The sequence below is a fragment of the Phycodurus eques genome, chromosome 14 (genome assembly GCF_024500275.1).
Source record: "Phycodurus eques isolate BA_2022a chromosome 14, UOR_Pequ_1.1, whole genome shotgun sequence".
Taxonomy (NCBI): domain Eukaryota; kingdom Metazoa; phylum Chordata; class Actinopteri; order Syngnathiformes; family Syngnathidae; genus Phycodurus; species Phycodurus eques.
In genome coordinates, this window is record NC_084538.1 from 21,224,606 (window position 1) to 21,238,005 (window position 13,400).

The following is a 13,400-nucleotide window of genomic DNA, read 5'->3' on the forward strand; positions in this document are numbered from 1 at the left end:
TTCACACCTACGGGCAATTTAGAGTTGTCAATTGTGGCGCAATCCCGGCCACCAATTGTGGCGCAATCCCGGAACCTGTTGGTTGATACCAGCGGTAAGGGATGCCATCAAGTTGAAGATGGAGTTTTATCGAACCTTTTTGACCTGTGGGACTCTGGAGGCCGCTGAAGGGTACCGGCTGACCAAGTGGAACACAGGTTTGGTGGCCACTGAGGCAAAAACCCGGGCGTAGGAGAGGTTCGGTGAGGCCATGGAAAACGAATTCCGGATGGCTTCCAAGAAATTCTGGTCCACCATGCGGCGTCTCATGAGGGAGAAGCAGTGCACCATCAACACCCTGTATTGTGGGGATGGGGCGCTGCTGATCTCAACACGGGACGTAGGTAGTCGGTAGGTCGAATACTTCGAAGACCTCCTCAATCCCAGACTCTTAGGGCGGGCTCGCCTACCTCTGGGGTTGAGGTCACTGAGGTGGTTAAAAAGCTCCTCGGTGGCAGGGGCCGAGTTCCTAAAACCTCTGGCTGTTGTGGGGCTGTCCTGCTTGACACGCCGATAGGTCTATTCAGGGCTCCTGGAGAGGAGGGTCTGTCAGGAAGTCGAATCTCAGATTCAGGAGGAGCAGTGAGGTTTTCGCCCTGGCCGTGGAACAATGGACCAGTTCTTCACCTTCATCAGAGTCCGTGAGGATGTGTTGGAGTTCGCCTAACCACTCTACATGTGTTTTATGCAGTTGTAGAAGGTGTCTGACCGTGTCCCTTGGGGTGTTCTGTGAGGGGTGCATTGGGAGTATGGGGTACCGGACCCCCTGATATTCGGTCCCTGTATAACCAGTGTCAGAGCTTGGTTCACATTGCCGGCAGTAAATTGGATTCGTTTCCAGTGAGGGTTGGGCTCCACCAAGGCTGCCCTTTGTCACCAATTCTCTTCATAACCTTTCTGGACAGAATTTCGAGGTGCAGCCGAGGTGCGGTTTGGTGACCACAGTGCTACATCTCAGCTTTTTGCAGAAGATGTGGTTCTGTTAGCTTCATCAAGCCGTGATCTTTAACTCTCACCGGAGCGGTTTGCACCAGAGTGTGACGCAGTTGAGAGGAGAATCAGCCCCTCCAAACCTGAGACCATAGCACTCAGTCGGAAAAGGGTGGAGTGCCCCATGCCGGTTGGGAATGAGATCCCACCCAAAGTGGAGGACTTCAAGTACCTTGTGGTCTTGTTCAGTGAGAGAAGTATGGAAGAGGAGAGCCACAGGTGGATCGGTGCAGTGTCTGCAGTCATTAAGACTCTGCATCGGTCTGTCATGGTAAAGAATGAGCTGAGCCAGAAGGGAAAGCTGTCGGTCGATCTACGTTCCTACTAACTTCTGGTCACTAGCTGTGGGTCGTGACCGAAAGAACAAGATCGCGGATATAAGCGGCCGAAATGAGTTTACTCCGCAGGGTGTCTGGGCTCTCCCTTAGAGATTGGGTGAGAAGCTCGGTCACCTGGGAGGGGCTTAGAGTCGAGCCGCCGCTCCTCCACATTGGGAGGAGCCAGATGAGGTGCCTCGGGCATCAGGTTAGGATGCCCCCTTGACGCTTCCTTGGTGAGGTTTGCGGGGAAGTCCCACTGGGAGGAGGCCACAGGGACGACCTAGGAGACGCTGAAGAGACTACATCTCTCGGCTGACCTTAGAACACCTCGGGATTCCCCCGGAAGAGCTCGATTAAGTGGTTGCGGAGAGGGAAGTCTGGGCTTCCCTGCAAAACCTGCCGCCCCCCGTCACTAAATCCCGGATAAGAAGTCAAAGACTGACCATAATAGTGAGTGATTTAAAAAACAAAAAACTCACAATATTTTGATCTTTTCATTGACAAAAAGCACTGTAATAAACCCTTTTCATAGGTACAAGTAGGCATGGCAACTGGTAAGAAAAAAAGGACAATATGAACAAACATCAGTTGACACATTTACCCTGTTTCAATTGGTGTTCCGTTTGGCCTGGTGAGGTGGTGTTTGACAGGCACGTCTTACTGTCGCGCTCCGTTTTCCATATTGGTTGGTACGTTGGGAGGGGAGTTTCTCCCTCTGACTCCAAAAAGGGATTCATGGACAAGACGAGGGTCATCTCTTTTACTGATTTGGGTCTGGAAAAACAGCAACATTTAGTCAGTTATCAAGCAGACACCAACCCAGTTTTTGCATAAAACCGATCAGTGCATTCTTCAGTGTGATAGTACTTTAGAACTTAAGTTTGGATTATTACAACCCCAATTCCAATGAAGTTGGGACATTGTGTTAAACATAAATAAAAACAGAATACAATGATTTGCAAATCATGTTCAACCTATATTTAATTGAATACACAACAAGGACAAGATATTTAATGTTCAAACTGATAAACTATTGTTTTTAGCAAATAATCATTAACTTAGAATTTTATGGCTGCAACACCTTCCAAAAAAGCTGGGACAGGTGGCAAAAAAGACAGGTAGTTGAGGAATGCTTATCAAACACCTGTTTGGAACATGCCACAGGTGAACAGGCTAATTGGGAACAGGTGGGTGCCTGTTCCCAATTATTCGAATACAACCAAAGATTGGGTGAGAAAATAGTCAAACAGTTTAAGGACAATGTTCCTCAATGTACAATTGCAAGGAATTTAGGGATTTCATCATCCACGGTCCATAATACCATCAAAATGTTCAGAGAATCTAGAGAAATCACTGCATGTAAGAGGTAAACCAACATTGAATGCCCGTGACCTTCGATCCCTCAGGCGGCAGTGCATCAAAAAGTGACATCAATGTGTAAAGGATATCACCACATGGGCTCAGGAACACTTCAGAAAACCAATGTCAGTAAATACAGTTCGGCGCAACATCCGTAAGTGCAACTTGAAACTCTACTATGCAAAGAGTGGAAAAGTGTTCTGTGGTCCGACGAGTCCACATTTCAAATTGTTTTGACTCTGCCAGACATTCCCAACAGACCCTGACAATATGTTTGGGTCTGCTAGGTCAGAGAGGCATCTTTCCCCACCATCTGAGCCAACTCACCACCACGTGGTGATCAGTCGACAGCTCCACACCTCTTTCACCCGAGTGTCCATGACGTGATCGAACTGGGGCCTAGGGTGTCCTGGTGCCAAGTGCACATGTGCACACCTTTATGTCTGAACATGGTGTTCATTATGGACAATCCATGTCGAGCACAAAAGTCCAATAGCAGAGCATTCTTCCAATTACGTCCCTCCAGGTCTCACTGTCATTGTCCACGTGAGCGTTGAAGTCCCCCAGCAGAACGAGGGACTCTCCAGCGGGAGCGCTCTCCAGCACCTCCTCCAAGGACTCCAAAAATTCTGGGTACTCTGAGCTGCTGTTTGGTGCATAAGCACAAACAAGAGTCAGGACCCATCCCCCCACCCGAAGGTGGAGGGAGGCTCCCCTCTCGTCCACTGGGGTAAAACCCAACGTACAGCCACCGAGTTGGGGGGCAGTAAGTATGCCCACACCAGCTCGGCGCCTCTTACCGTGGGCAACTCCAGTGCAGAAAAGAATCCAACCTTTCTCAAGAGGACTGGTACCGGAGTGCAAGCCATGTGTGGAGGTGAGCCCGACTATATCTAATTGGAACTTCTCAACCTCACACACCAGCGATGGCTTCTCCCTGCCAGAGAGGTGACATTCCACGTCCCTTGAGCCAGCTTCTGCAGCCGGGAATCAGACCACCAAGGTCCCAGCCATCGCCCGCCACCCAGCTCTCTACGCACCTTGGCCTCTCCCACAGGTGGTGAGCTAATGGGAAGCGGGACCCATGCTGCCTCATCGTCCTGTGGGCGGCCGGCCCCCATGACTGCAGGACTGGCTCCAGAGGGGGGCCCCGGTGATCAACATCCGGGCAAGGGAAACTGAGGTCCATTTATGTTATTCGTCATAGGGATCATTTGAGCCGTGCTTTTTTCTGGTCCCTCACCTAGGACCCGTTTGCCATTTGTGACCCCACCAGACATTTAAAGCCCCAGAAAACTTAACTTCTAGCATCATCGGGACACACAAACCCCTCCACCACAATAAGGTGACGGCTCAGGGAGGGGACCTTTGAACTTACGAGTTATGTGTTTTGTTTTTGGCTTTTTTTCATTAGCCACCAGTGGTGTCCACCAAATACGTACCATTTTAGGGGGATGCCATGGGTATGCTGCGATAACAAGCATAACTACAGGTCGATAACATGATGGTTTGAACCAAAACTTGCTAAAGGTTTGTGAGAAACAGTTTTTGTTGCTCCTAAAAGACATCCACAGTGACAAAAGTATACGGTCAGGTATTGCTTTTCGTATTGCTTTTGAATATTACAACAGAATCTCACTGTGATAGGTATGTGAGTGATACTCTTTCAAAAAGAGACACTTGTGTTGATGCCCTTTTATGTTGGGAAGTTGAGGATTGAATTGAATGTGAAGTTGGTGACAGTATGTCCTTTTGATCGCTGTGAATGTCTGTCATTTGATTTACGGGTGATCCTCCCCTTCATGTACAATGTAGAGCCAGCTGTTCCAAACATCCGCAGCTGGACTTTCTTGTCACTACCTATCCTCCTCACAGCTCATTCACTTTGATTCCCTCTCCAGATACTCTCAACTACAACCCTCCATCACAGACCCAAGGTGAGGTGACACCATCCTCAGTCCTGCTGGGGCAGCAGATTAAAGTGTCCGTTTCAATAAATTCCCCAGTTGGCATGACTGAACAGCACTAGCATTTGTTCCTCAACCCTCTCGTGAGGAGTAGCAAGAGCGAATAAAGCAGCTATGTAGTCTATATATATATATATATATATATATATATATATATATATATATATTCTTTTTTTTCTTTTCTTTTTTTTTTCAATGTTACATTTTACGAGCAAATTTATATGCAGAAACGGGCATTATTAAGTGAATATTTAAGATAATGGTTGATTTTGATTGCAAAAACTTAAGTTAGTTTTGAAGCACATTTGGATAATGGATTTCATTATTATTATTTTTGTTTACTGAATGAAGAAATCGACAGTGAAGTGTATGTATCTAAAGTGTTACATTCCCTCATTATGGAGCAGATATTTTCAGATGCTACAGAGACAGTCACCAGACTCGAATCTCATTTATGAGCATGTTGATATACCATATTTCAGACAACAAAATGGGAGGCTACAACTTTAGATATCCTATGTGTATAAATGAGCATTTTGGTGTTTAAATATACGCACTGCATAACATATAATGTTTTAGTCACTTTTGTTTTATTTGTCAATTTTTAAAGCAAACTGAATGGAGGGTTAGGGCCCAGTGACACACATGACACTTTGCCCTGCAGTGACCTGCGTGTGTCGGGTTAGACGCATTACAAACCCCCCGATGCACGCTCCAGCCAGCCACAACGCAAGCACATGGGGCGGGGGAGGTGACGGCGGTCAGCCACTTTAAACGCTCACACTCGCCTGACGCAGCAAGGCCAAGATGGTTGCAAAAAAAAAATTTTGTTCATTATGTTTAAAAAGTGTCTGTTGAAGAAGTTTAAATGTGTTTAAAGCATGTGCAGGGTCCGACGTTAAGCCTGTTTGAGTGGTGGCCTGAGCCAAGGTGTGGTGTCCCTGTCTAAACTCGGAATGACCCCATATAGTCATAATATAATGTTATGTTTTAGTGATTATTTTGTATTTAGCATCTTTATACTGTATTATTTAAGCCCCTTTAAGTGATTATTGGTACAACTGCATTCATGGCGATAACTGTACTAACCTAATATCAAGCCAATGCAATTGCACATTAATAATAAGGTGAATGGGAATCACTGTATTACATTTCTACTTGACATAATCTAATAGAGATCATACGCAACCAACGTCCGCATTCGGCAAATCATGACAAATCACTTCCAGTTGAGGTCACTAGCGGCGCCCTATGGCAGCAGACCAGAACAAAGCTCCTATAGAAATATTGAATGTCTTCAACAGCGACCAAAGATGACCATATCTGATTTTTAGGCTTCGTTTGTGTTTAGATATGGGTCATTCCACTGAGGTGGTACACAATTTGTGAGATGTAAGAAACATGTTAAGAACTTGAATCCATCCGTTTTCTAAACCGCTTATCCGCACAAGGGTGGGGGGAGTGCTGGAGCCTATCCCAGCTATCATCGGGCAGGAGGCGGGTTACACCCTGAACTGGTTGTCAGCCAATCGCAGGGCACACATAAACAAACAACCATTCGCACTCACATTCACATTCACTCCTACGGGCAATTTAGAGTCTTCAATTAACCTATCATGCACGTTTTTGGGATGTGGGAGGAAACCGGAGTGCCCGGAGAAAACTCACGCATGCACGGGGAGAACATACAAACTCCACACAAGCGGGCTGGGGATTGAACCCCGGTCCTCAGAACTGTGAGGCAGACGCTCTAACCCAGGGGTGCCCAAACTTTTTGGCTCAGGGGCCACATTGGCGTAAAAAAAATTGTCATGCGGGCCAGCATTAATTTTACATGCTACCGACGAGGGGAATGCTTTTTTGTATTTTTATTTTACTGTTTTACGATGCTGTCTGCTGCTAGGTAGATCTTATAACTGCCTGACCTGGATAAATGAAGGTTAAAATAAAAATGAATGAAATGCAAAATAAAGTATTTTTATGAAATTTGACTCAAACTCAAACTTTATTCATCAGAATCAACAAACATGTTTGCATTTACTGAGATCTCGACTGCAGTAAATGGGGCAGGTCTGGCTCAAAAGCGGTGGTTTTAATGCGCAAGATGTCACGCAGGTGGGAGCTCACTTCGTCTTGTCCTCACGCGGTTCTTATTCATGATCATGACTGAGAATGTCTTCTCACACAAGTATGTCGAGCCAAACAAGCTCAACATTTTCTTAGCAAATGTACGAATCTCTTGGAACCTGTCTTTATCCAGCTGCTGGTAAAAGTTGACAAGAGGGAGTCGTTGGTACCGGCTGCGACACCCCGTGTCACACTGCAGCTCAATGAGCTCCAGCTGGAACGTCACTGAGATCCACGGAAACGGTTTGGCACAGAACTTTTTGGTGAATAATACAATGGAGTTTTATAGCTTTACCTCCTTCTTCGCTTTCTTTGTGACACACTCGGGTTGATAATCCACTGTGCTCGCCAACCATGGCAGGTGCGCCATCCGTAATAATCCCTGTGATTTTATTCCACTTTAATTTTATGTCATGTACGGAGGAACAAACAGAAGCAAATAAATCTTTCCCTCGTTTGGTCCTTAAGGCTCTGGAGGTCAAGTAGCTCTTCACGCGTGTTCATTTCACTGTCCACTCCTCTAAAAAAAATCAGTAACTGAGCGCTGTCGGATGCATCAGTGCTTTCGTCACAGGCTCATGAAAAAAATTCAAACTCCACTCCTTTTGCGTCCAACTGTCTCTTAATATCAGAAGAAACTTCTTCGATCCTTCGTGACACAGTGCTACGAGCCAGGAAAACATTGGCGAACTGTTGCTTTTTCTCAGGACAAATGTTCTCCACCATTTTCATCACACAGTTTTTAATAAATTCACCCTCAGTAAAAGGTTTGCAGTTCTTGGCAATCAGCATTGCCACCTCATAGCTTGCCTTTGTTGCATTTTCATTCGACTCACTGGCTCTTGTGAAAAAGTGTTGCTGTGCCGTTAAACCAGCTTCCAGTTGCTTCAATTTTTCACTGCGTTCGTTCCCAGTTAACTTGTCGTAATTAGCATGTTCCGTCTGGTCATGCCACTTTATATTCAACTCCTTGAACACAGCCCCAGTCTCTTGGCGAATTAGGCAGACGCAGTTGTTTCTAAACTCAGTGAAAAAATATTCAGACTTCCATTTGTCCTGGAAACGTCGACCCTCGCTATCAACTTTCCTTTTCTTACTTCCAGTTGCCATTTTAGAAATGAGCAAAAAACAGATCATGCGAAAAACGGCCCCGCGAGAGTTCAGCCACAAGTTTACTGCCATCCTCTGGTGAAATATAAAATTGCGCGTGTATTTTGTACTGCCGGGCCACATATTATTGGTTTTATGACAGAGGCTTCGGGCCAGGGGAAATATGAACACGGGCCGGATTTGGCCCGGGAGCCGGACTTTGGGCATGTCTGGTCTACAGGATGCATGATTAGTAAACGGTCTAACCAGTCGGTCACCATGCCACCAGAACTTTAATCATTTTGTTGAAAATGTCTTTGAAGTATACCAGTTACATTTAGGGGTTCATGGGATAAAAATATACATAGTTTACTTAATATGACCATTATTTGACCAGTGGTCACTTGTAACACTGACTCTAGGTATGAACATGGAAAGCTGTTTATTGTATGAAAACCTTGGGAATTTTTCACACAAATACTAGGGTTAGAGTAGGTTCACGAACCAATTTATGTCCAACTTGTTAATACACTGCAAAGTATTGAGTAAAAAATGTACTTAGGACAAATATAGATGTGTGTAACGTTGACTAAAAATACAACATGGAAAATGAAGGGCCTGAATACTAACAGGTATAAGTGAATGAATTCAGTGGATGTCAGAACTTAATAGGACTAGTGAATATTTCAATATCAGTTTCCTTCAGGTTTAACTATTGCCATTTGTTACTACTAAAAGCCTAGAGGTACCTTTTCAGTGTTATGCAATGAATGTTATTCTATTTGTGTAGCTGTAGCAATAGATTAGAAACACACTTCAGCTGAAGTGTACCATTCTGTTGTAAGCCTTTGTAAAGGTAGACTACTTGTACTTTCCAGTTACACACGCCATGGCATTCCAGAGTTTCAACATGTATTCCAAATACCAATCCTTGACTGAACAATACTATGATTTCAAAACGTTAACACACACTTCTGAACACAATGTCTCTACAGAAGTCAGTGTTAGTAAACGATAATACAGCCATTTAGACCTGTGCGTAATTTTGACACCAGCGGTCTTTGCCAGTGCCCATGTCATGTTACAAGCACCAGTAACAATCCACAAGCCCTCCTGCGATAGGTGTCCCAGGCTCATATGTCCTGCTTGGGTGGGTGAGGCTGAGTCTGACCTCTGATAACTAATCTGCATGTGTGGCAAGTATTGATTCACTCATGTAAATTAGTCGCTGGGGGCCACTCTCTCACTGCTGTACTCAGCCCACATCATTACCCAGGTAATCTTCCTGGACTGTCCACTCACTCTAATTAAAATTCTTTAGAGGGGTCTTTGGAAATACATTACCACTCCCACCACACCCGGGTAACTTGGGTTGGGCATTGAGAATCAATTGGAACTGGGACTAAAATTCTGGTTCTCCCGGAATCGTTAAAATTAAAAAACTCGGTTCCCAGTTTCGATGCCTCTAGTCCGCCGACCGCAAAGAAGAGAGTGAGCGAAACAATAAAATATGTCTATGCCAACAGGGAGGTAGCTTACAAGGTAAATGGTTGGTGGTACTTTCCCAATGATAGTTTTGAGCGTTTATTTTAGTCCTCAAACCAACGGAAGAGCCGGTGACAGAAAAAAAAGTTTAACATTGAGCTAAAACTTCACCAAAGGTCAAACTAGCAACTTTACATCACAATGAATTGGGACAAAATTCCCATCAACTTCTCACCGTATCACAAACACAAACCTTGTGCCTCATTGGTGGGTAGGCAAGGGAATCAACGTTTTATAGCATTTGGTTCCATTACTTTCGTTTTCAAAATTTACCGGTGTCGTGCGAATTCACTTTTCTTGCCAAAAAGTTCTGGTGCGTACCCTTCAAAATAAAAGGCGAGAAGCTTAAAACAGGAAGTCAAGTTAAAACATACACATATAAACCTTTTGACGTGATAAAAAAAGTCCCAAATAACTTTTAACAATGCTATATTTAACTTTTAGCCGAAACATTAATTAATGAATATTAAGTCAATTGGGTTAGCTCCACACACATTCCCTTTGAGTTCATAGGTTTGATATTGATACTGGGTATAAAGAACCCAGAGTCAAATGTTCATTTTAGTCTATGCTGCGGGCTGCTAAGAAAATGGATGTTTATAATTTGGACACCCTTTATTTAAACCATGCAATTTTTTTTTGAAGAGTCGGAATCAGGAATCGTTTGGAACTGGAATCGAAATGAGGAACCGGAATTGTTCAAATTAAAATGATGGGCAACTCGTGGACCACTGGCCATACATGGCCCACACCCACACTCTGAGTGGCCCCTCAATTACCCCCCACCCGCCCCCCAATAAAACTGCAATTTGTGGGGGAGGAATTATAAACGTTTCCTCTACTGTTGTATACCTGATCAGTTCTAAATTGTAATACCACAATGCACAACTAGATGGCAGATATTGTTGAGTAGCGCTTCCACCAGATCTTCAGTAATATCATCAAGCAGTCTATATGTTCAACAAACTTAAAGGCAAGTGTATGCATCTAGTTTGCTTAGAGACATGATTGTTTTGTGGTGTTGATGAATCATGCAAGGCAAACATATGCTCTTTTACTCAGTGCTTGCATTTAAAGGTAGAAGCTGTATGTTCTGTCGCTCCTTAGGCTGGAGTTCAGTATTACAACAACAGAATCTGTCGCTTCAATATGATGTATGGGGCCACTTGTATGTGACGATTCTACAACATTCAATAACATTTTTATTCTGTTTTGAAGGAAAGCCAGTGGGCAATTGTTGTACATTCACTATTATTGCTGCGTTTTGTGTATGCAGTGTTTAGAGGAAAAGAGATTCAAGATTATTGCTGCGTTTTGTGAATGCATTGTTCGGACGTTGCTTTGTTGGGCAGCTAAGGGGTCCTTGGGAAGATGCATGGATTTCGGTTGTTTTCTTTAATCATCGTAGCCTGACTGCATTTGTAATGACGATATCAGACAGAAATATCCCACGCAGTACAATGCAGACAGAGTCATTCGCTATTATTACTGCATTTGTGCATGCATTTCGGGTATTTTACATAGGGCACGTTACTGGGCAGGTAAGGGGACTTCGGAAAGAGGTTTTGTTCGTTCGCATCAATTATTATTACTGTTTTTATTTACACAGTGATTATTGAATGATTATTTTCTGTTACGGAAACGCAAAATAATATGTATAATGAGTTTTTTTTTTTATTTTTTTTTTAAAAAGCTGCATTCCGTCATTGCTCGGTAAAATGCCTCATTTCTGTGTCGTAGTTTCCACTACGTCATTTTCGGTGCACCACTAAGTAGGCCAGTGTAGGAAATGAATCATGCATTCACTAAATATAAAAAAATCTAATACACAAAAAAAAAATCACAGTACATGGTTATTTTTTGATTGCTTAAAAGCCTTTGTCTCATTAGAAAGTGTGTGGTCCTGTGCCAAAAAAATGGTGGCCCCCTCCATCATTTAAGTTGCACATCCCTGGTTTAGACTCTCCTGTTGTCCAGCAAAATTGTTCCAGTATACGGGGCTTACAGAGACACCATACTGCATGACAAAACAGTTCAACAGGACAGGTGAAAAAAAAAAAGAAAAACATCATCAGTAAGGAAAAGAGTACATTTCGGTGGTTTATCATTTATTTATCGCATCACACAACAATAAAATGTCATAACTGTTGTTGGTGTCAAACCATAGACTACAAATATTGTGGAAGACTCGCCCAGCAAGGACTTCCACAAGGGCCAATTATGTCAATGCCATTGAGTGCTGCAGCCATGGTTAATTAGCATCCTTTGCCCTGTGTGTTTCCCTCCAGAGCTGCTTCTTTCCCCGCAGCTATTTTCTTCTCCATCACCTCCCCTCACTGCTGCTGTTGCTACGTTTGCTTGGGCACAAAGAAACAAGCATGCCATCACTCCCTCTGCCCTCCGTAGGGACCTCCATCTTGACACCCCCCTTCCTTCATTATTATCGCTTTCATCCCCCTCGCCTCTCTCTTTTACTCCATCTGTCTTTATATCCTTTCAACAGTGGTCACAACAGACAGCTTACTGCACAACGTAGGCATAAAAAAACAACAAAGAGAATACAGACTGAGCAGCTTCCTTGCATGTAGAGCAATATGTGTTATTCAAGGAGCATGTGGAGGGTAGCGACAGAGACACTGTGAATAATTGTTCATGGTTGTGTGCCAGAGAGGAAAAAAGAAATGGAAGGTTGATGGGCAAAATTGCAGAACGAGCAGAAAAATGTTTCAGAGGCCAGTAGCATGACTCTCTGTCTTGCTTTCTGTCTGCATCTCACAGGAATATGATATGACTGAAAGTCCAGGCTGCATGTGTAGATGTGTGAGTTTGTGTTTCACAGTGTGTATCTGAAGGGGAAAAGAAGAGAGAAAGCGTATGTGATGTGTGAGTGTAAGAGACGTTGCTTCACCTATGTTCAGTCAGCCCTCCTCCTGGCTTCATCCCTCTTATCTCTCCTCTCACAGCTCCCCTACCTCTGTCAGACTTTATATTGCATTCTTTCATTACACTCTTTGATGATGAGAAGTTAATTGCAGTGCCAGGGCACGAGACAAACTGTGGGAGAAAGTCTGATAAAGAATGATAGCGAAGAGGAGAGAGAGGGGAAAGAAGTAGGGAGGGCTTGGGTGGGGATGGATGGATAGAATGAGTCAGGAAGGAAAAGATAAGTGCCTTAGGGAGCCTTGTCATGAGTGGAGACAAGTCACCCGCAGCGATGATTTCTGCCGTTGTGATTGACTCCCTCCCTCCAGCACCGAGACAGAGAACACACACTCTTGCACAGCTTGTAGCGTAGTGAAATATTTTGATGGGGAGTCAACCAAGGTCAACTGAGATGCTCAGTCACACAGAAAGTCTGATTCTGGTTTTTAAATGATCTGTATTTGTGTATGGTTAATTTACCTATAACTGGTAGATTCTGTCAACTAGAGCTTTAAAGAAAACACACAGCTGTATTTCAGATGTTTTAAATTCACATCAGGGCGGCCAAGCTAACACCAACTTACAGCGCACTGTGATAGTCCAATCTGATCACGATAAAAGTTCAACGACACTTTTTTCTTTTCAGACTGATACCAGTATGAGCATTCACTCTTTAGTACTCACCGATACGGATACCACTAGTACTTTTGATACATAAAATTTCAATTAACTCAATGATACTCTAGATAATGGTGAACAAAGACCTTTCTTTCTTCCGGACGCACATGATGATTCATAGATGTGTCAAACCGCCACAGTGTAGCGCCAACTACTGGCTACGAGGTCTGACTCAATATCAGGTTTTTGTTTTCCTTAAGTATCGGTGGCTAGTATCACCAGCCTTCACAAGTATCTGATACCTTGAAATAAAGCCAGCATGGGTCCGACTGCGATACTTGGTATCAGCACTCGCCCATACACGGATAAAAGGATGTACAGTATCTAAAGAACCCTTACACGTGACGTCAGTTTAGGGAATGAC

At 43.9% G+C, this 13,400-nt stretch overlaps 1 protein-coding gene across 2 annotated transcripts in view; it reads right to left on the reverse strand.

Annotated features, from left to right (window-relative positions):
• Positions 1-13,400, reverse strand: part of sertad4 (SERTA domain containing 4) — a 49,171-nt gene that overhangs the window by 9,631 nt on the left and 26,140 nt on the right. Inside the window, exon 2 of one of the 2 annotated variants that reach the window (XM_061696697.1) lies at positions 1,951-2,123. In XM_061696697.1, coding sequence (XP_061552681.1) covers positions 1,951-2,104 — 154 coding nt within the window. In that variant the 5' untranslated portion in view covers positions 2,105-2,123. Of the gene's footprint in view, positions 1-1,950; positions 2,124-13,400 lie in introns of those variants that run through there. The other variant, XM_061696698.1, reaches the window with a different exon arrangement.